The sequence below is a fragment of the Rana temporaria genome, chromosome 5 (genome assembly GCF_905171775.1).
Source record: "Rana temporaria chromosome 5, aRanTem1.1, whole genome shotgun sequence".
NCBI lineage: Eukaryota > Metazoa > Chordata > Amphibia > Anura > Ranidae > Rana > Rana temporaria.
Genome location: NC_053493.1, coordinates 224427381 through 224448383, shown reverse-complemented (window position 1 = coordinate 224448383; position 21003 = coordinate 224427381). Strand labels below are relative to the sequence as shown.

Here is a 21003-nt window from a genome sequence, read left to right as displayed (position 1 = left end):
CTTAGGATGCAATTCCAGGCCGGCCGTGGCGTTTCGGTTTATTTACGTGACGAATATGCAAATGAGGAGATACGCCGATTCAGAAACGAACGACCGCCTGGCGCTTTTTTTTTACGTCGTTTGCGTTCGGCTTTTTCCAGCAGATAGTTACCCCTGGGTCTATGAGGCGCAGCCAATGTTAAGTATGGCCATCGTTCAGATGGCCGATTTACGATACGCCACCGCAAGTTTTGAGGTAAGTGCTTTGTGAATTACCCACTTGCCTCAAAAACTTGCGGCGACGGATCTTAAATCACATAGGTTACGTGGATCTAAAGATCCGCTAACCTATGTGAATCTGGCCCAATGTCTCTATCCTACCCATGGAAAGCCTTACCTATAGCTATATTTGTAGCTTTAAAATGTTTTAAAAAGTCTGGCATTCTCTATATGGAATTCTCTAACACTATGCAGCAATTACATGCTTGTACATGTACTGTACTTCTATTTTTTCATGTCCAGGAAATCCTTCACATATAAAATGTTTCTGTGTATAATGTAACTCAATGTTTAAAGAAGAACTCAAGTTGGGAATAAATAGCAAGTAGGTTCTCATAATATTTTGCCAATCCCAGTTCACAGCAGGGGGGCGGGCTTCCTCTGAGGTTGGAGGCCTATTGTGCGTATAAAGTAAGATGTTATTTGACATATACTTTATTTTCTGTGGCAGGACAATGAGATATTGATTTTTTTCTATAGAATACACCTAAAGAGGGAAGATGAATAGTAAAAGCACATGTTTATAAATCAATCTGTTGTTTGTGTCTGCATCAGACACAACAATTACAGGAAAGGTTAAATAAATGAGAATCGGGCAAATTAATATATTTTTTTGCCTTTGCATGTGTATAAAAAATGATCTGTATTACTGTTTCATCAGTGGTGTGGTTGCTCCAGAGATAGGCAATGGAAATACTTTGCAATATTTTTTTTTTTTTTTTTTTTCCATTTAAGTTTTTATTGGAATTTTTATACATACAAAGGAATGTCATACATCATCAAGATAAATAAACATACAAGAGTGTAGGACAACATCGCATGATAGCGTTAAATTTTTACAGCTTGAAGATAACTTGGATGCATGGTAGGTACATCAGATTAGTCGGCATCCTCAATCATGTCTTAAAATGAAACTTTATAGGTCCCAACATGAGCAATTAGTGATTGCGAATGATGCATAACAGAGGTACAATTGCAACAAGCAAAGGTGAGGCATCAAGCAGTAATAGGAGTACAGGGAAGGAAGTAAATAATAATAACAATAGTCAGAAAAGTAAGGGAAGTAAGGGAGGGCCAAGGCCCAGGGGGGGGGGGGAGGGGGATGGGAAGGGGATGGGAAGGGAATGGGAAGGGAATGGGAAGGGGAAGAGGGAGGGGGAGGGAGTGGGAAAGAGGATGGGAGTGAGATGGGCCTAGTAGTTAAAACCAGTACAAAGTGTGTTAATACCAGGGTATGGATAGAGCCTCCGCTGAAACGTAAGTAATCATTAATAGCTCATAAGTAGACGGTTAACTAAGGTAAACCAAGATAAGGTCACTGCTTATACCACTCAGTCCATATTCGCCACCTCCCATCGAAGCTCCTCCTCTGGCCAGCTCTGGAGGCGATTAGGGATTCGTAAATGCAGTTGTCGCGAGTGAGGGAGAGTACGCTTGAGAGGTTGGGGACTACATTGGATTTCCAGTTCCGAGTAATGAGGGATCTGGAGGTTAGCAGGAGGTGTGTAACCACAGTTCTAAACTGAGGGGGGAATTTGTCAATATTTAGGCTTAGCAGAGCCAGGTCAGGTCCCGGCCGCGTAATAATACCTGTAATAGAGGATATGCATCTGAACACACTATTCCAAAAGCTAGTCAAGTGTTTGCATTTCCAAAAAACGTGCATAATGTTACCCACCTCTCCACATCCCCTCCAGCACAGAGGCGAATTAGCCAATGAGAATTTGGACATCCTGTATGGCGTGAGGTACCACCTCAAGGAAATCTTCTGGGCCAGTTCCCAGTGGTTTGAGCATTTAGAGGCCTTGAAGACCGAGTTGAGAGCGACCTGCCATTGTGAGTCCGTGTAGGTCTTGCCAAGGTCCGCCTCCCATTTCAGGAACGGGGGGGCCTTGACGAAGGTGCGTCTATGCTGGAGTAGAGTGTAGAAAAGGGGTATCCCTTTGATCAATGGAGTGGAGGATGTGAAAAATTTCCACACTTGGGCCGGGAGAAGAATTTTATGGCTGTTAACTGAGTGTAGGAAATGAGATATTTGGTAAAATTTGTATGCGTCATTCGAGGAAAGGTTGTACTTGGACTGGAGGAGCTGAAAGGAGATGAGGCGGTCCTCACGAAAAAGATCCGAGACTTGGGTGATGCCCCTGCTTCTCCAGTCCCCAAGATTGATATTGGGGATAGCACTCATTAGGGTCTCAATGGGGATTGGTACTTCCACCATTTCGTCCCGAGGGTCGGAGATGAGTCCCAGGTCCCTCCAAGCCCCCAAGGAGGCTCGAATGGACAGGGGAAGCTGGTGTAGAGGAAAGGGTCTCAACCTATCAAGGAATAGTAAGGAGGGTAGGTCTTTAGTGGGGCTTAGTGACCGCTCGATGCTGCACCAAGGGACCACCGGAGGGACAGAAAACCATGTCTTTAGTTGGTTCAGGAGGGTTGCACGGTAAAAGTCCCTAATGTCCGTAAGACCCATGCCACCGGCGGATCTATGCCGAGTCAGTAGTGTTTTAGAGCATCTGGGTCTACGTGCACTCCACACGTAAGTACGTAAGATAGAGTTCAAGGATCTCAGGTGGGGGGGCTTAATGGGGACAGGGAGCGTGCGAAAGACGTACAGGATCTGGGGTAGCAGTAGCATCTTAAAGGAAGCCAGACGACCAGACCAGGAGAGTTCTGTCTTAGCTAGTCGGGTGGACTCCTTCAAGAGTTTCCCTATTAGAGCTGGGTAGTTGGCATCCGCCAACCCCGCAGGGTCTGCTGTGATCTGGAGGCCTAGGTATGAGATGCTATTTGTGGACCACGCATATGGGAAGGCACCTTCCAGATAGGCCCGGTCTGAGGGAGGGAGGTGGATAGGCAGTATGACCGACTTGGAGCAATTGACTTTATAATAGGAGATGTTACTGAAGGACCGGAGAACACTTTGGATGTGGGGGAGTGATTTAGCAGGGGATGTTACGGATAGGATGATGTCATCGGCAAATAAGTTAATCTTGTGGAGTGTGTCTTGGATAGAGAAACCTAAGATTTGGGAATGGGTTCTGATTTTTTCGGCCAATGGTTCGATCAGGAGGTTAAAGATTGAGGGGGATAGGGGGCACCCCTGACGTGTCCCATTAGATATTTGGAAAGGTCGGGAGAGGCAATTAGAGGAGTAAACCTGGGCCAGGGGATGAGAATAAAGGGCTAGGATAGCTGATACAATAGGGCCCCGAAACCCAAACTTAGCTAGAGTCTGGGACATATAACCCCAGTGGACCCTGTCGAACGCCTTCTCCGCATCCAAAGAAAGGAGCAGAGAAGGCGTTCGAGAGGCCCAAGCGTGCTGCACCACCCCAATGATTCTGCGAGTGGCGTCAGAAGCCTGTCTGCCTACCGTAAAACCGGACTGGTCTGGGTTGATTAATGATGGTAAAACAGTTAAAAGTCTGTGGGCGAGGATTTTGGCATAGAGCTTAACGTCAGTATTTAATAGTGAGATGGGGCGAAAGTTAGAAGGGACATCAGGGGGTTTGCCGGGTTTGGGTATAGTCACAACATAGGCGTTTAACATCTCAGGGGGGAGGCTGGCAGATGACATGGCCTGTGAGAACACCGAGCGTAAGGTAGGAGCAAGGAGAGTACCAAAGGTTCTGTAATAGTCGTTTGGTAGCCCATCAGGACCAGGAGATTTACCTAGGGGCATCTTGGCTATCGTTTTCAGAATTTCCCCAACTGTGATGGGGGCATTTAAGACCTCAAGTTGAGAAGGGGACAGGGTGGGTAGAGCTAGATCGGCCAAAAATGTTTGTATGTCCTGGTCTGTGGGCTGTGGGGTGTTAGCGTCATCTTTTAAGTTATATAAGGATGAGTAGTAGTCAGCAAATGAGTTGGCTATGTCGTTCGGGTCGTACATCTTGCTATCATTAGTCGGGTTGCGAATAAAGGGGATTTTCGTACGAGTCCTCTGGTCCTTAAGATGGCGAGCTAAAAATTTGCCAGCTTTGTTTCCAGAGGAGTAGTATGTCATCTTCAGGGCCTTAACAAATTTGTTGTGGGATTCTAGAAGTAGGCGTCTAAGGTCACATCTAAGCTTGACCAGTTTGGCTGACAGATCTGGGTCAGGTGAGGTCCTATTCTGTGTCTCTATGGATCTGATCTCCCGCAGGAGAAGGTCTACCTTCAGGGTCCTTTGGCGTTTCAATCTCGAGCTAGTTTGGAGTAGAACACCCCTAATGAAAGCTTTGTGGGCGAGCCATAGGACGGTCGGATCTGCAACCGAACCCTCGTTGATCTCAAAAAATTCAGTCAGCTGTTTGGTGATGTTATTTACCTGGTCTGGCATTTGAAACACTCCCGCATTGGCCCTCCACACACGAGTAGGGTTGGGGGTCAACTCCTCCGCCAGCACAATAGAGACAGGTGCGTGGTCTGACCACGAGATGTCGTGAATGGAGGAGGAGGAGACTACCCCAAGCAGGGACCTATCTACCAAGATCAGGTCGATACGAGAGTAAGTATTATGCCTTGCTGAATGGAAGGTGAAGTCTCGTTCATTAGAGTGTTGACACCTCCAGACATCATAGTAGTCCTCTCTCAGAAGGGCAGGGAAAAGCGTTGGAAGGGGACGTTTAGACTTTGAGGTTGTGTCAACACCGCAATCAACCGACATATTAAAGTCACCACATATGATAACCTCTCCTTTTTTAACAGAAGAAAGAACCTTGAACACCCTATTAACAAACCTGGCCTGGTGAACATTAGGGGCATACAGATTAACAATTGTATAAGAACGATTATTAAATTCACCTATAACAATCAAATATCTGCCAGCAGGATCAGAGATCACCTCCCCGAGTTTGAATATCACAGAGTCTCTGATAATGGTAATGACTCCTCTATGTTTCCTATTGGGGGCAGAGGCGAAGAATATGTGGGGGTAGTTCTTGTTTGTAAGAGAGGGGGCCTTAGAAGAGAGAAAATGGGATTCCTGTATACATAGAATGTCCGCCCGCAGTTTTTGGGCCTCCTTCCATAGTGCAGATCTTTTAACTGGGTGGTTCAGTCCGTGAACATTAAAAGAAACTATGTTGATCACCATTGTGTGTGGGGGGGATACAGAAACAGTACCTTAGATTGGAGAAGCACTTTAAGCTCAGTTGAAATCCGAGGTGTTGCTGGTCGAGGCAGAGGGCTTGACACATCCTGGTATGTGGGAGGTGGTCCATCTCTTGGCAGGGGAAGAAGGTTGACAAAAAAGAAAACAAAGAAAAAAAAAAGAAAAAAAACGACAAGGTCACAAGAAAATAGAACAGTCATATAACACGTCGGCTCGAATAGAGCAAACCTGAGAAGTAAAAAGGGAGATTCATTTTCGAATCTGAGGGCAGCCATGCTGCTCATTTAACACGGAGGGGAAAGTGTCTTAGACAGTAGGTTCATGGTAGTTTGGTGATGTTTACGAAGCCGGAGCACCTAGGAGGACCGCTTCTTGCCCTTCTTTTTGTGGGTCACCATCTGCCAGGAATCCTGGGTGGCAATTTTTGAGGTCGTGGGCGGGTCCCCGTCCACCTTTTCAGGGACAATATTCCAGGATCGCAAGAGATCGATGCCTTCCGAGAGGGTGTTAATCACGGAGGTGTGGTTGTCTTTTGTGATTGTGAGTTTGGCAGGGTAGCCCCATCTATACACAATTTCATGGTTGCGTAGCGCTTTGGTAACTGGGAGAAGGGACCTGCGCCTCTGCATAGTAAATTGGGAAAGATCCGCGAACAACTGGATGGATGAGTATTGAGCTGGCGGGTCTTTATTTTTTCTAAAGGACATCATAAAACGCTCCTTAATTTGGAAAAAATGCACCCTCATCAGAACATCCCTGGGTATGGTGTCAGGCAGGTATGACGGCTTAGGCAGGCGATGTATTCTATCAATTGCTAAGTCCGCATCAGATAGATCAGGGACAATCAGCTTCATAAGGTCCTGAGCATACTGCAGCAGTTGTTGGGGGAGGACAGATTCAGGGACACCACGGATTTTGACATTATTTCTCCTGGATCTGTCCTCCAGGTCTGAGACCTTTGCTTTGAGCCATGATATTTCATCAGCCTGCTCGTTATGGGCATCTACTAAAGAGTTGTGGGAAGAAGCAAACTCCCCCATTTTCTGTTCCACATGTTCCACTCTTCCCCCCAGCTCCTGTACATCCGCCTTGAACCCCCTCATGCAGTCCATCATGTCGGCGTGGAGGGAGCTGCGGAGGGACACTAACATATCCCTCAGCATGGTGTCAGACAGGGGTTTGTCAGCGGTGGGAAATAAGTTGATCGCCTCCGCCAGCTCCCTGGTGTCATTGAGGGAGTCTTGTGCACTGACCTGTGTGTTGCTCGTGCACTCGGGGGACAGCCGCGGCTTTGACTTGGCTGGGCTGCGTGACAGCGGGGTGGAGGCCTCCGGGGATCCGTGCGCCGCTCCCTGTTGAGGATTCGGACTGTTGGGGGATGAGCTGGAGCCGCTGGAGGAGGACGGCGAGGCGCCGCCGGCGCCATCTTGGATTAGGCCGCGAGGAGTCGGCGGGAAGAAGTGGGAAAGCTTCTGGATCTGGGGAGCTGTCTTCCTTTTGCGGGCCATCCCGAGGGTCTAGATGGTCCGGAGGAGCGATCCAGGTGGTTGTGAGTGGCGGAAGGTGCTTCGGCCCGTTGTTTCACCTACTGCTGGCACGGAGCTCTCTGCTCAGGCGTCCATGCAGGAGCTCGGTAGCCACGCCCCCACTTTGCAATATTTTTGTAGTGCTGTTCTATGACCATGTTATTTTAATTTTTAATTATTCAAACAGGTGTGTATTTTTTCTAAATAGTGGACACTAAGGCCCCTTTCACACCAAGACGTTTTTCAGGCGGTTTAGTGCTAAAAATAGCACCTAAATACCGCCTGAAAAACTCCTGCCCTGCAGTCTTCAGTGTGAAAGCCAAAAGGCTTTCACACTGAATCAGTGCGCTAGCAGGACCGCTCCAAAAGTCCTGCTAGCCACATCTTTGGAGCGGTGAAGGAGCGGTGAAGGAGCGGTGTGTTTACCGTTCCTCCACCACTCCTTTTCATTGAAAACAATGAGACACCGCGGTAATACCACCGGCAATGCACCTCTGCAGAGTATTAACTCTTTTTCGGCAGCTAGCGGGGGTTAAAACCGCAGCGCTAGCGGCCGAATACCACTGCAATTCGGCGGCAATTCCAACGGTATAACGGCGCTAAAAATAGTGCCACCATACCATCAGCGCACCTCCCACCCCAGCCTTATTCTATTTGAAAAGTGAAACATACTGTATGTAGACTTGTGTAAAAATTATTGATACTAAAAGGTAAGACTTGTGGGTCACCTTGCTAGTGATTTTACCTGGTGGTATATGCATATCTGAGTATTATATTATGAGTAAATATATATATATATATATATATATATATATATATATATATATATATATATATATATATATATATATATATATATATATATATATATATATACTCATAATATAATACTATACTACTATATATATATATATATATATATATATATATATATATATATATATATATATATATATATATATATATATATAATACTATACTACTATATACTATATAAATGTATATATATATATATAAATATATATACATATATATAAATATATTTACAAAGTACATATACATGAAATGTGTGTTCTTTCCATGTAATTCTATAGGATATTTTCCTAGAAGCTTCATTCCTTTCTTTTAATGACTGTGGTTGGCTTTATGTTAACAACACTTTTATGTTTTCTATTTTTCTTACAGTTAATACAGACAATAAGTGCAGTAGACAAAGATGAACCTCCTGGTGGGCAAAAATTCTTTTTCAGCTTAGCATCTGTTAACCCAAATTTCACAGTCCAAGATAATGAAGGTATAGTGACTTTGGAAATATACTCCTAATTTCATAGTTTTTTTTTACTTATACTTTGATACTGCATATCAAGAGAAATGTATTTATGGTATTCAATCCTGAAAAAGACTATTATGAATTAGACATGTGCACCACTGAAAAATTAGTTTAGTTTTGTTTTTATTTCATTCTGTTTTTTTTTTCTTTTATGTTTATCGGATCATTTGTTATGATCGGCTTTCATTACTTCGGATCATTCGTAACTTCAGATGCATTCTTATTCATTCCGTACCATTCTTTAGATGTGCCATTTGTTAGTTTGGATCATTCAGATGAATTCATATTTGTTCCGTTCCATTTGTTTAGCTGCGGCATTTGTTATTTTGGATAATTCATACATTTTGGATGCATTTGCATTCACTAACATTTACTTTAGCTAAATTTATAAGGAAATTCCAATAGCAATGTGCAGTATGTCACAAGAGTGAGTACACCCCTCACGTTTTTGTAAATATTTTATTATATTTTTTCCTGTGACAACACTGAAGAAATGATACTTTGCTACAATGTAAAGTAGTGAGTGTACAGCTTGTATAACAGTGTAAATTTGCTGTTCCCTCAAAATAACTCAACACACAGCATAATTGCCCAAACCACTGGCAACAAAAGTGAGTACACCCCTAAGTGAAAATGTCCAAATTGGGCCCAAAGTGTCAATATTTTGTGTGGCCACCATTATTTTCCAGCACTGCCTTAAAACTCTTGGGCATGGAGTTCGTAGGTTGCCACTAGAGTCCTCTTCCACTCCTCCATAATGACATCATGGAGCTGGTGGATGTTAGAGACCTTGCACTCCTCCAACTTCCATTTGAGGATGCCCACAGATGCTCAATAGGGTTTAGGTCTGGAGAAATGCTTGGCAAGTCCATCACCTTTACCTTCAGCTTCTTTAGCAAGGCAGTGGTCATCTTGGAGGTGCGTTTGGGGACATTATGTTGGAATACTGCCCTGCAGCCCAGTCTCCAAAGGGAGGGGATCATGCTCTGCTTCAGTATGTTACAGTATGTGTTGGCATTCATGGTCCCCTCAAATAACTGTAGCTCCCCAGTGCCAGCAGCACTCATGCAGCCCCAGACCATGACTCTCCCACCACCATGGGAAAAGGGAATAGCCACTCCAGGTGGGAACCCAAATGAATATCCTCCGTTGCAGACAACTCAGGTGCAGGCAATGCACTTAGCAAAGCAGGAACAAAGATTGTCTCTGGACAGCCGCACTCTGAACAAATTGTAGCCTTTTATTAAAAGAAGGACAGCACTACAAGTCACATCAAAATCAAAATAAAATAAAATCTGACTAGCAGTCAGGTTTTATTTTATTTTGCTGTGACTTGTAGTGATGTCCTTCTTTTAATAAAAGGCTAAAATTTGTTCAGAGTTCGGCTGTCCAGAGACAATCTTTGTTCCAGCTCTCCTACCACCATGCTTGACTGTAGGTAAGACACACTTGTCTTTGTACTCCTCACCTGGTTGCCGCCACACACTCTTGACACCATGGTTCCAGTAATCCATGTCCTTAGCCTGCTTGACAGCCATGCAGACCAATTGTTGCAGTGTGCTGCGTATGGTCTGAGCACTGACAGGCTGACCCCCCCACCCTTTAAACCCCTGCAAGCAATGCTGGCAGCACTCATATGTCCATTTCCAAAAGACAACCTTTAGATATGACGCTGAGCACATGCACCCAATTTCTTTGGTCAACCATGGCAACTCCTGTTCTGAGTGAAATCTGTCCTGTTAAACCGCTGTATGGTCTTGGCCATCGTGCTGCAGCTCAGTTTCAGGGTCTTGGCAATCTTCGTATAGCCTATGCCATCTTGTGTAGAGCAACAATTCTTTTTTTTCAGATCCTCAGAGTTCTTTGCCATAAGGTGCCACGTTGAACTTCCAGGGACCAGTATGGGAGAGTGAGAGTGATAACACCAAATTTAACACACCTGCTCCCCATTCATACCTGAGACCTTGTAACACTAACGAGTCACATGACACCGGGGAGGGAAAATGGCTAATTGGGCCCAATTTGGACATTTTCACTTAGGGGTGTACTCGCTTTTGTTGCCAATGGTTTAGACAATAATGGCTGTGTGTTGAGTTATTTTGAGGGGGCAGCAAACTTACACTGTTTTACAAGCTGTACAATCACTACTTTACATTGTAGCAAAGTGTAATTAAAGATAGAATAAAATATTTACAAAAATGTGAGGGGTGTACACACTTTTGCAGATACTGCAAATCAAATCTATCCCAAATTAGCTGCTATGGCGCAGAGATCTAAAAAGAAGAATTACTCACTTCAGCTATTTTACCTATAATTTAATTGGTTATAATAATAATAATAATAATAATAATAATAATAATAATAATAATAATAAATAATAATTTAATTATAATAGAAAAACAAAATTATCTGATTGTAATGGATTTGTTAAACTTGTAGGTTGAATCGTTTTTCATTCTTTCAAATTTTTGTATTTACTGCCAATTTGTTTTCGTATGCATTTGTCAAGAGTCTTTTGTTCATTCTGATGCTTCTGAATGAACAAATATGTCAAATTTCATCTGAAAACTAATTTGTAACAAAACAAATTGCACATGTCTACTATGAGAGACAAAAAAAAAAAATCTTAAGTTAAATGGCCAAGGTAGAGCCTGTGCTCAGATGAATGCCACATCTCTGTACTATATGTATGCTGCTCTTGTATAACTGATTTTATTCCCACAATATGGCTGTCCAGCACCTGTCCCGGACTCCCAAACCTGTTAAATTTGGTTCAGACTAAGGGTGCATTCACACCTGAGCGTTTTGTAGCCTGAAACATGAAGCTCCAAAACGCTGGAGGGGAAAAAATCCATTATTCTCAATGGAAATGGTTCACATCTCCACTCCAAAACGTCTGAACCCGAACGCCTGAAGCTCAAACAAGTTCTGGACCCTTTTTTGACGCTCGAATTGGGCTGATTTGGGCGTTTTTGAACGTTTGTATTCCCATAGAAACAAATGGAAACGCTCGATTCAAGCATCTAGTGTGACAACGAGCGTTTCTACATGCGTTTTGACTCTTTAATCTGTTCTGTGAAATAGAATATTCAGCCAGGAAGAAGATAAAAACAATCTAAAAACATAGCAACAAATGATGAAAGAGATGATAATTTTTCCTATTGGCTAAAATAAAAACCGTTGAAGTTTAAAAATGTCGGACAACGCTGTATGCAAACGCGCGAGTACGTGTGAATACGCGCAACAAAACGTGCCACAAAAAGCTGGAAAAAACGCTCAAAAACGCTACGCTCAAGTGTGAATGGGGCCTAAGTGGATTGCAAATGCAATCTTCAAGGCAGCTACACTTATTTGGTAGCTCCTGCTCTAAGTTCTCTTGGTTTTCTTACACTACATACAATACAGGAACAAAGAGCTAATGGTGGCATTAGCCTTCCCTTACTCTTTAAAAAATGCATCTATTGGAAAAATATCTTTTAATTTCCTGTCAACTTTGAACTGACTCTTGCCCACGCTATCCAAAACTTATAGTTATGTTTATATTATGTTTTTATTTAATTATGCAGATAACACAGCTCGGATCTTAACAAGGAGGAATGGATTTAACAGGCATGAATTAAACACATATCTTTTACCAGTGGTTATATCTGACAATGACTACCCAATTCAAAGCAGTACTGGAACATTAACCATACGAGTATGCAATTGTGACAGCAAGGGAAACATGCAGACTTGCAGTGCTGAGGCTTTACTCTTACCTGCTGGCCTGAGTACAGGCGCTTTAATTGCAATTCTGCTTTGCATCATCATACTTCTGCGTAAGTATTTTGTATTTATTTATTGCTACAATGAGGTCTATTACAATTACATTATGAATGATGCATCCATTAGCAGTACATATTTTCTATTCCCCTATTTTTGTTATATACGGTATAAAAAAAAAAGTAAATACATTAATTTGGATGTTCAACAGTAGTCTATCTGAAATACTAGGGCAGTTAAACCTTTCATTAAATAAGAGGAATACAAGTAATATTTTTGTGCAGCTAGCAGATGTACCTGAAACTAAGTTGCCTATAGACATGAGATCAGGTGGTGCTTACATTTCTTTGGCTACCCCAGGAATCTCCAACAGTCTTTGGCTGAAATAGAAATTAAATAAGTTATAAAACCTTGTATGATTGCTGTTGTGTACCAAAATAAGCCAACATCTAAGAGGATGCATTACCATCCTCCATTCTGTTGGTGTAATCTAAGACAGGTAGAAATTTGCTCCGTTTCAACAGAGTCAGTATTTATGAAGAATCCCTCCTGTAATGTTATTATTTTTGGCCGGTGTGGAGAAGGGGGAACCTTCCCTGCTGGCAGAGCACAATAATTAGTGTTGCTGGCTATAGCTAGTGGCACTAATCATTTGGGAAAAACCGAACAGGCTGGCTATACGCAAGTTGATCGATATATCGACTTGTGTACAACCAGCGTGCCGATACATGGATCAAAATATGTCCGGTCCCTGCTGAACTGGCCAAATTTAGATCTATGGTCAGATTATTTATCTATGTTTAAGCAACTGCAGTGCAATTTTGGTAAAAAAGGACAAATCTCTACATTTAACCACACTCGAAATCCTCTGTGCCTGTTCTGATATAAGTACCTTTAAAGAAATGAATGCATAAACACTCTTACAAACATGTAAAATACATGGGCAAGTAAACTAATGGAAGACAAATTATGTTTCCTAGTTTCACATACAAATTAACAATTAAATTGACCACCAAAAACAACTGAAAAATAAATTGGTGAAGTGAACCGTGACATAAATAAAATGAAAAGTAAAACTAAGAATAGTCCAAAAAACGTGATCCACATCCAAATGAATAGATGAAAAAAAGTTCACGAATAATATTCATATATAGATAAATTGAAATAAAGATCCTCCACCGAAAGGGACACCCGATAGATGAAAATGTAGTCTCCTTACCAGATGGAAAGACCGATTTTGAGGGTTTTAATATGGAAAAAGTTGCACTTACAATTAGGTGGGTAATTCAGCGCAATAATGGGTGAAGTGGAATGGCGTCTCCTCTGATCTTCCTCCATCTGCTCAGTTCCGTCGCCGCGTATGTCCGTATAGTGCGTGATGATGTCACCCAGCTAGGCCACACCTAGGTGTGGCCTAGCTGGGGATCCTAAGGGATTGTGTGGCATAGTTGCAAGCATTTCTGTTTGTCTTAAAGTCTATCATAGTATAGAAAAATAAATGAGGTCTATTACAATTACATTATGAATGATGCATCCATTAGCAGTACATATTTTCTATTCCCCTATTTTTGTTATATACGGTATAAAAAAAAAAGTAAATACATTAATTTGGATGTTCAACAGTAGTCTATCTGAAATACTAGGGCAGTTAAACCTTTCATTAAATAAGAGGAATACAAGTAATATTTTTGTGCAGCTAGCAGATGTACCTGAAACTAAGTTGCCTATAGACATGAGATCAGGTGGTGCTTACATTTCTTTGGCTACCCCAGGAATCTCCAACAGTCTTTGGCTGAAATAGAAATTAAATAAGTTATAAAACCTTGTATGATTGCTGTTGTGTACCAAAATAAGCCAACATCTAAGAGGATGCATTACCATCCTCCATTCTGTTGGTGTAATCTAAGACAGGTAGAAATTTGCTCCGTTTCAACAGAGTCAGTATTTATGAAGAATCCCTCCTGTAATGTTATTATTTTTGGCCGGTGTGGAGAAGGGGGAACCTTCCCTGCTGGCAGAGCACAATAATTAGTGTTGCTGGCTATAGCTAGTGGCACTAATCATTTGGGAAAAACCGAACAGGCTGGCTATACGCAAGTTGATCGATATATCGACTTGTGTACAACCAGCGTGCCGATACATGGATCAAAATATGTCCGGTCCCTGCTGAACTGGCCAAATTTAGATCTATGGTCAGATTATTTATCTATGTTTAAGCAACTGCAGTGCAATTTTGGTAAAAACAGACAAATCTCTACATTTAACCACACTCGAAATCCTCTGTGCCTGTTCTGATATAAGTACCTTTAAAGAAATGAATGCATAAACACTCTTACAAACATGTAAAATACATGGGCAAGTAAACTAATGGAAGACAAATTATGTTTCCTAGTTTCACATACAAATTAACAATTAAATTGACCACCAAAAACAACTGAAAAATAAATTGGTGAAGTGAACCGTGACATAAATAAAATGAAAAGTAAAACTAAGAATAGTCCAAAAAACGTGATCCACATCCAAATGAATAGATGAAAAAAAGTTCACGAATAATATTCATATATAGATAAATTGAAATAAAGATCCTCCACCGAAAGGGACACCCGATAGATGAAAATGTAGTCTCCTTACCAGATGGAAAGACCGATTTTGAGGGTTTTAATATGGAAAAAGTTGCACTTACAATTAGGTGGGTAATTCAGCGCAATAATGGGTGAAGTGGAATGGCGTCTCCTCTGATCTTCCTCCATCTGCTCAGTTCCGTCGCCGCGTATGTCCGTATAGTGCGTGATGATGTCACCCAGCTAGGCCACACCTAGGTGTGGCCTAGCTGGGGATCCTAAGGGATTGTGTGGCATAGTTGCAAGCATTTCTGTTTGTCTTAAAGTCTATCATAGTATAGAAAAATAAATATATTCAGTTTTGTTCACCTGGGCAATCCAGACTGAGTACTGTATATGATGCAAAAAACACAGAAGAAAAGGTTATCTTCAGAGAAAATTGCATGTCAGAGCAATCAGTAGTTCCAGAGCCATAGGCAGCTAAAATATTTGAAAATATGAATATTTAAATATTCATATTTTTTGTAAACTCAACATTGTGCCTACCCTATCACCTTTCCAGAATCTCTATTAGTCTTTAAAGGCAAAATTATCAACATGTCAGGAATGTGACTAGCATGTCCAGGACTCAAGAGGTCAGCAATGGCAGCCTTTATATTACTCCAATTTAAGTTTTCCCATTGTGATAGCAATTTCACGGACAGCTGGGGGGACTCAAGATGTATGATTAGTGAGATCAAGCTAGAATTTTTTTGCAGAAACATTAAGAGTTTCATATAATTTCAGCTGCCTATATCTGATTTACTGATCTTAAGGAAAAATTAATCCTTACACACCCTAACCAGCTACTTAATGTGCTGTAAGCTTTTTAAATAAATAACCTAAATGCCCATTTTACTCACATCCATGGTCACATGATGTGCTGGGCATCAATTATTTTCCTTTTTGAAAAACTGAGTGAAAAGGTCCTTTAGGTGTCTATTTTCCACTAACTCTGTTCAGTAATAGTGTAAATGAATATGCAAACACTATTAAAGTCTATGGGACAGGAAAATTAAACATCAAAAGTGATAATTTTAAAGGCTTATATGCAAGTTATTGCCTGAACAAGTGTATGGGGACCCGGGTACTGCCCTAGAAGACACTTATCAATGCAAAAAAATGCAGTGATTTTTTTAATACTTAAAGTGAAACAATAATAAATAAATATTCCTTTACATATGGTGCCTGGAGGTTCCCTTAGTCTGCATGTAAAGTGGTGCATATGTGTGATGTGTGTGCTGCAGCAAAATTACATTTCTAAAGGAAAAAAAATCATTTAAACTTGATCACCTGCTGTAATGTATTGCAGGCTCCGAGCAATATAGATGAAGAATCAAGGAAAAAATGGCGTGGGTTCCCCTAGTCCATACCAGAACTCCACGCCAAAATCCATACCAGACCATTATCTGAGCATGCAGCCTGGAGGACAGGATGGGGGGGGGCGAGCAAGAGCCCCCCTCCTGAACCATACCAGATCACATGCCTTTAACATGGGAAGGGTGCTTTGGGGTGTTTATGGGGACAAGGACCTTTTCTCGACAACCCTGGCCATTGGTTATCAGGGTCTGTGGGTGGGGGGCTTATTGGAATCTGGTACCCCCTTTAACAATGAGTATCGGGTACATTGTACATCTACCAATTCACCAAAAAAAATTTCAAAAAGTAAAAGCCACAATAGACAGTTTTTGACAATTCTTTTATTAGAAAAGAAAAAAAGTGTCCCACGATATCCATCCATCTTCGTAGGAGGGGGCGTGATTGAAGATGGATGGACTTTTTTTCTTTTTTAATAAAGGAATTGTCACAAACTGTCTATTGTGGTTTTTACTTTCTGACACTTTTTTTGGTGAATGAGTAGGGGTACAATGTACAATGTACTCAATAACCATTCACATAAGGGGAGCCCGGGATCAGGGGGCCCCCTTATTAAAGGGGTTTACAGATTCCAATAAGCCCCCCACCCGCAGACCCCGACAACCAATGACCAGGGTTGATGGGAAGAGGTCCTTGTCCGCATCAACATGGGGACAAAGTGCTTTGGAGGGACTCCAAAGCACCCTCCCAATGTAAGGGGGAAGCAGCCTGATATGGTCTGATATATATATATATATTAGACTAAAAGTGTATGTAACAATCAGCGCCACTTCTAACTGTTATTGAAGTGCTAAGTGCAAAATATAAATAATCTTGTGCAAAATGTTACTAAATATCAGCAGCTGCTGTATACTCTCAGTGAATTCAACTCACCCAATAACGAAATTGAATATATATATATATATATACCCCCTCAGGAGCCGCTGATTGTTTTGGGATCGGCGTATTAAGTTACCTCTATGTGTTGTCTAGGGGTGATGGTAGTGAGTAGAGCAATAAGCGAATGTCCAATTTGTAGATAAGGTTTTCTGAATGCTTTATTTCTTGGCCCAACATGACCAACATCAACTTGAGGAAGACAGGAAAGGTGGATGAAGTAAAGGAACTTTGCGGTATCAGGCTTTGGATAGAAGGGAAGCAATCCTGCTTCTCTACAGCTGTAACAATACGTCGCCACTCTAGCCAGAGTGGGTGAAGTGCCCCCGAACAGACCTCTGCCACAGGCCTGGCAGCCGGAGCGTCACTTTAGGTTGCTGGGAGGAACAAGTCTCTGCCACCGACTTGGCTCTGATTAGATTAGGATGCCAGATGAAAACCTCTGCCACAGGCTTAATGCTGACAATGTGAACAGCAGAGCGAATCCTCCCAATAAATCGCTTCAGGGTCACCGGTTGACAGTGCAAGTGTACCTGTAAATGTCCGGTCACCAGATTCCTGATGGTTCGTTCAAGCCCTTTTGGATAACCTGCCTCTGAGTTTTCCTCAAGTCGATCCCCCACCGAACGGCATACAGCCTGGGATCTCCTCAGTAGAATTGGGGACCCAGTAAGTCACTGGGGCCCCTTTGTGGCTTCAGTTGCTCCAGGCCAGAAGGGCCTAGAGTCTGGAACTCCGCGTTGCGGGCGACCCCAGGTCAGGTATTCCATAGTGGTGGGGCCCGCAATGTGCGCACACCCTAAAGGTGGGTGCCGCACCTGGAACCAGGAACCCGCGAAGAACCCAGAACAACGGCCTCCGCCACAGAAATACCCCCTCCCAGCATGCACAGCGAGGCTCAACTCCTCTCATTGGCTGCTGGGAAGAAGTGGCTCCGCCTGGATCCCTCTGGCTCCATCTGCCATCCAGATATGACACCGTATCTCTGGACGCACAGACTGACCCACAGGACAATCCAGAATTTGGAGACAGCCAAATTTAACAAAATTTAGAATGAGAGCAACTTACCTCTCTCATTCTCCCACTAACTTTAGCGTAGTGCCCTTACTGAAAGTAAAGGGGGCGCTACATATATATATATATATATATATATATATATATATATATATATATATATATATATATATATATATATATATATATATAACAGTTTACCCTGAGATGGGCTGTAAAATGTGGTTTGTACTGAAGATAATATTTGCTAATTAATTTTTTCATTCTAAGTCCATTTTCCATTATTATGGTTTGTTATGATTTTACTTTAAGGCTTTATTTTATATAAGCATCCTTTGCATATCTAACAACACAATCTCAATATCAAATGCTCTTTATAATGTTTAAGCTTTACTATAAGGTACAGTTAAAGATCAAAGAATCCTTTTATGACATGGGAGTTTATCATGCTTTCAGCATCTTGTCAGGCAAACATACTACTTGAAAATTACTAGATATTTAATTTTAAAAAGAATCAGCACTATGCATCAGTTTTTACAATTGTGTATCTGCTTATCTAAAGGAGCAGAAGGGTAAAGAATGAAATTGGAATTCTAGAGACTTATCCCTTTGTATTTTAAATTCAACATAATTTAAGAAAATATGTCCTTTATCATTCCTAAGGCAGTAATAGGAATAAAGTGAGTCAGGGCTAGTGACAGGTCTTTTTTATGCTTATGCGGTATTTGTCTCAATAAGTAATTTACTGGACATATTCATGACAGATAAGTATATTGTATGCAAGCAAATCTTTTTTGCATATTTATTTTATTATTTATCCATATTCCATAATTCTTACCCAGGATTCTTTCTACGTTTTTGCTTTTTATACAATGGGTAAGGATTACAGTCTCACTCATGTTTTTTATAACTGCATCCCTATCAAGAAGATTTTATTTCACTTCCTTTTCCAAAGACACAACAGGGAGTGAGAGGAATTCTCCCCATTGTAGGGGGAACTCCAAAGTTTTATAGCAGTTGCAAGACTGGTGTCATTATTAAGAGATCCCTTTTTTTGTGCTGGAGACACATTTGTATCACAGTCTTAGTCGGTAGGGTTCAATATTAAGTTGGCACACCCTTTGCAGCTTTAACAGCTTTAACTCTTCTGGGAAGGCTGTCCACAAGGTTTAGGAGTGTGTCTATGGGAATGTTTAACCTTGAGGTCTTTATGGACCTTGCTTTGTGCACTGGTTCAATTCTTTTGGTGGAGGTATGGTGTGAGGTTGTTTTTCAGGGGTTGGGCTCGGCCTCTTAGTTCCAGTGAAGGGAGCTCTTAAAGGCATCAGCATACCAACACATTTTGAAAAATGTAATGCTCCCAAATTTGTGGGAACAGTTTGGGGATGGCCCCTTCCTGTTTCAACATCACTGTGCACCAGTGCACAAAGCAAGGGAACTGTCTATAAGTTAGTATTGTAAGGATGATGTATAACTTTTATTATAATAAATATTATTATTTATACTACTACTATTAACCACTTGACCACTGGGCACCTAAACCCTCCTTCCTAACCAGACCAATTTTCATCTTTCGGTGCTCTCACATTTTCAATGACAATTACTTAGTCATGCAGTGCTGTACCTATATGAAATTTGTGTCCCTTTTGTCACAGAAACAGAGCTTTATTTTGGTGGTATCTTACCATCACTGTTTTCTGTGCGCTATAAATGACCGAAAAAAGACAGATTTAAAAAAAAAAAAATCTTTGTTTCTGGTATACATTTTTGCAAATTATTAATTTTTCTTCATAAATTTTGGCCAGAATTTATACTGCTACATATATTTGGTAAGAATAACTAAAATCAGTGTATATTATTTAGTCTTTGGGAAAGTTTTAGAGTCTACAAGCTATGGTGCCAATCATTGAAAATTGATCACACCTGATGTACTGACAGACAATTCTTGAGACACTAACAAGCCAGGAAAGTACAAATACCCCCCAAATTATCCCTCTTTGGAAAGTAGATATTCCAAGGTATTTAGTAAGAGGCATGGCAAGTTTTTTGCAGTTGTATTTTTTTTCCACAATTCTTTGCAAAATTAAGATTTTTTCTTTCTTTTTTTCTCACAAAATTGTCATATTAATAGGTTATTTCTCTCACACGGCATATGCATACCACAAATTACACCCCAAAACACATTATGCTACTCCTCCTGAGTATGACAATACCACATGTGTAAAACTTTGTGTGTGGCATGGATGGAACATTGATGAGCCAGAATGGAGATGGATGAGCCATGGATGGGGAAAGATGAGCCATGAACAATGATTGTAAACATCACAAAGCACTACTTAAAGTGATTATAAGCGATCACCTTGTAAAACAACCCATTCAGTTTGAAATAGAAATGAAAGGCAAAACATTTGTGTATAGATAAAAAAAAAAAAACTCTATCACCCTTTTTTCCTTTTTTATAAGTGATCACATTCCCTCTGTTCTCAGCTACATAACAGCTGGGACGAGGAGAAGCAGCAGCACACTGAACTTCCCAGTAAATGTCTGTGCGGGGAGGGGGGGGCATGTCCGGACAAGTATGATCATTGGAGGAGAAATAGCTGAGTTCCCAGCATAGCTAAAGAACTGACCACACTCTCTTGCTTAGTGTGGTCAGTTTTTAATAGGAAAGCAGAGGGACTGACAGGAACACCAGTGAGTTCACATAAAGGAAGCAATACAAAGTGAACAGGATACTTTCCATACAAGTAGATGGTACAGCAGGCAAATATCAGGAATATGAAATGTTGGGGCAACAAATGCTTTAATATCAAGAAGAGAGGTCAGGTCAAGGTTCATCTGCATGCATAAGCCACACAACAGGAATGAGTGCTGGCCCAGCTCAAAACTGTAAAAATATATGGAGCAGATTTGGCTGGCCACACAACTAAAGCCTCCTTCTTTGAACACTGTTCATAAAATTAGCATAGCAGGTACAGAAAGATGGCTAGAAACAGGCTGACACATTTCATGTTTGGTAAGCATGAAATGATGGCCCTGTTTTACTGTTGTTGTTTTTTTGGACATTGTTCAATAAAGGTGGGTTTAGATGTGCGGCCATATGAATGTGTTCCATATACTGATTAACTAGGTGTTCCTTTTCCAAAATAAGTCAAATTATTATGC

At 41.4% G+C, this 21003-nt stretch overlaps 1 protein-coding gene across 1 annotated transcript in view; it reads left to right on the top strand.

The window, feature by feature from the left end:
* The window catches only part of LOC120940612 (cadherin-10-like), a 571924-nt gene that overhangs the window by 543888 nt on the left and 7033 nt on the right, over positions 1–21003 (top strand). Inside the window, exons 10-11 of the mRNA XM_040353567.1 lie at positions 8065–8173; positions 11776–12027. Of these exons, the coding sequence (XP_040209501.1) occupies positions 8065–8173; positions 11776–12027 (361 nt within the window). The remainder of the gene's footprint in view (positions 1–8064; positions 8174–11775; positions 12028–21003) is intronic.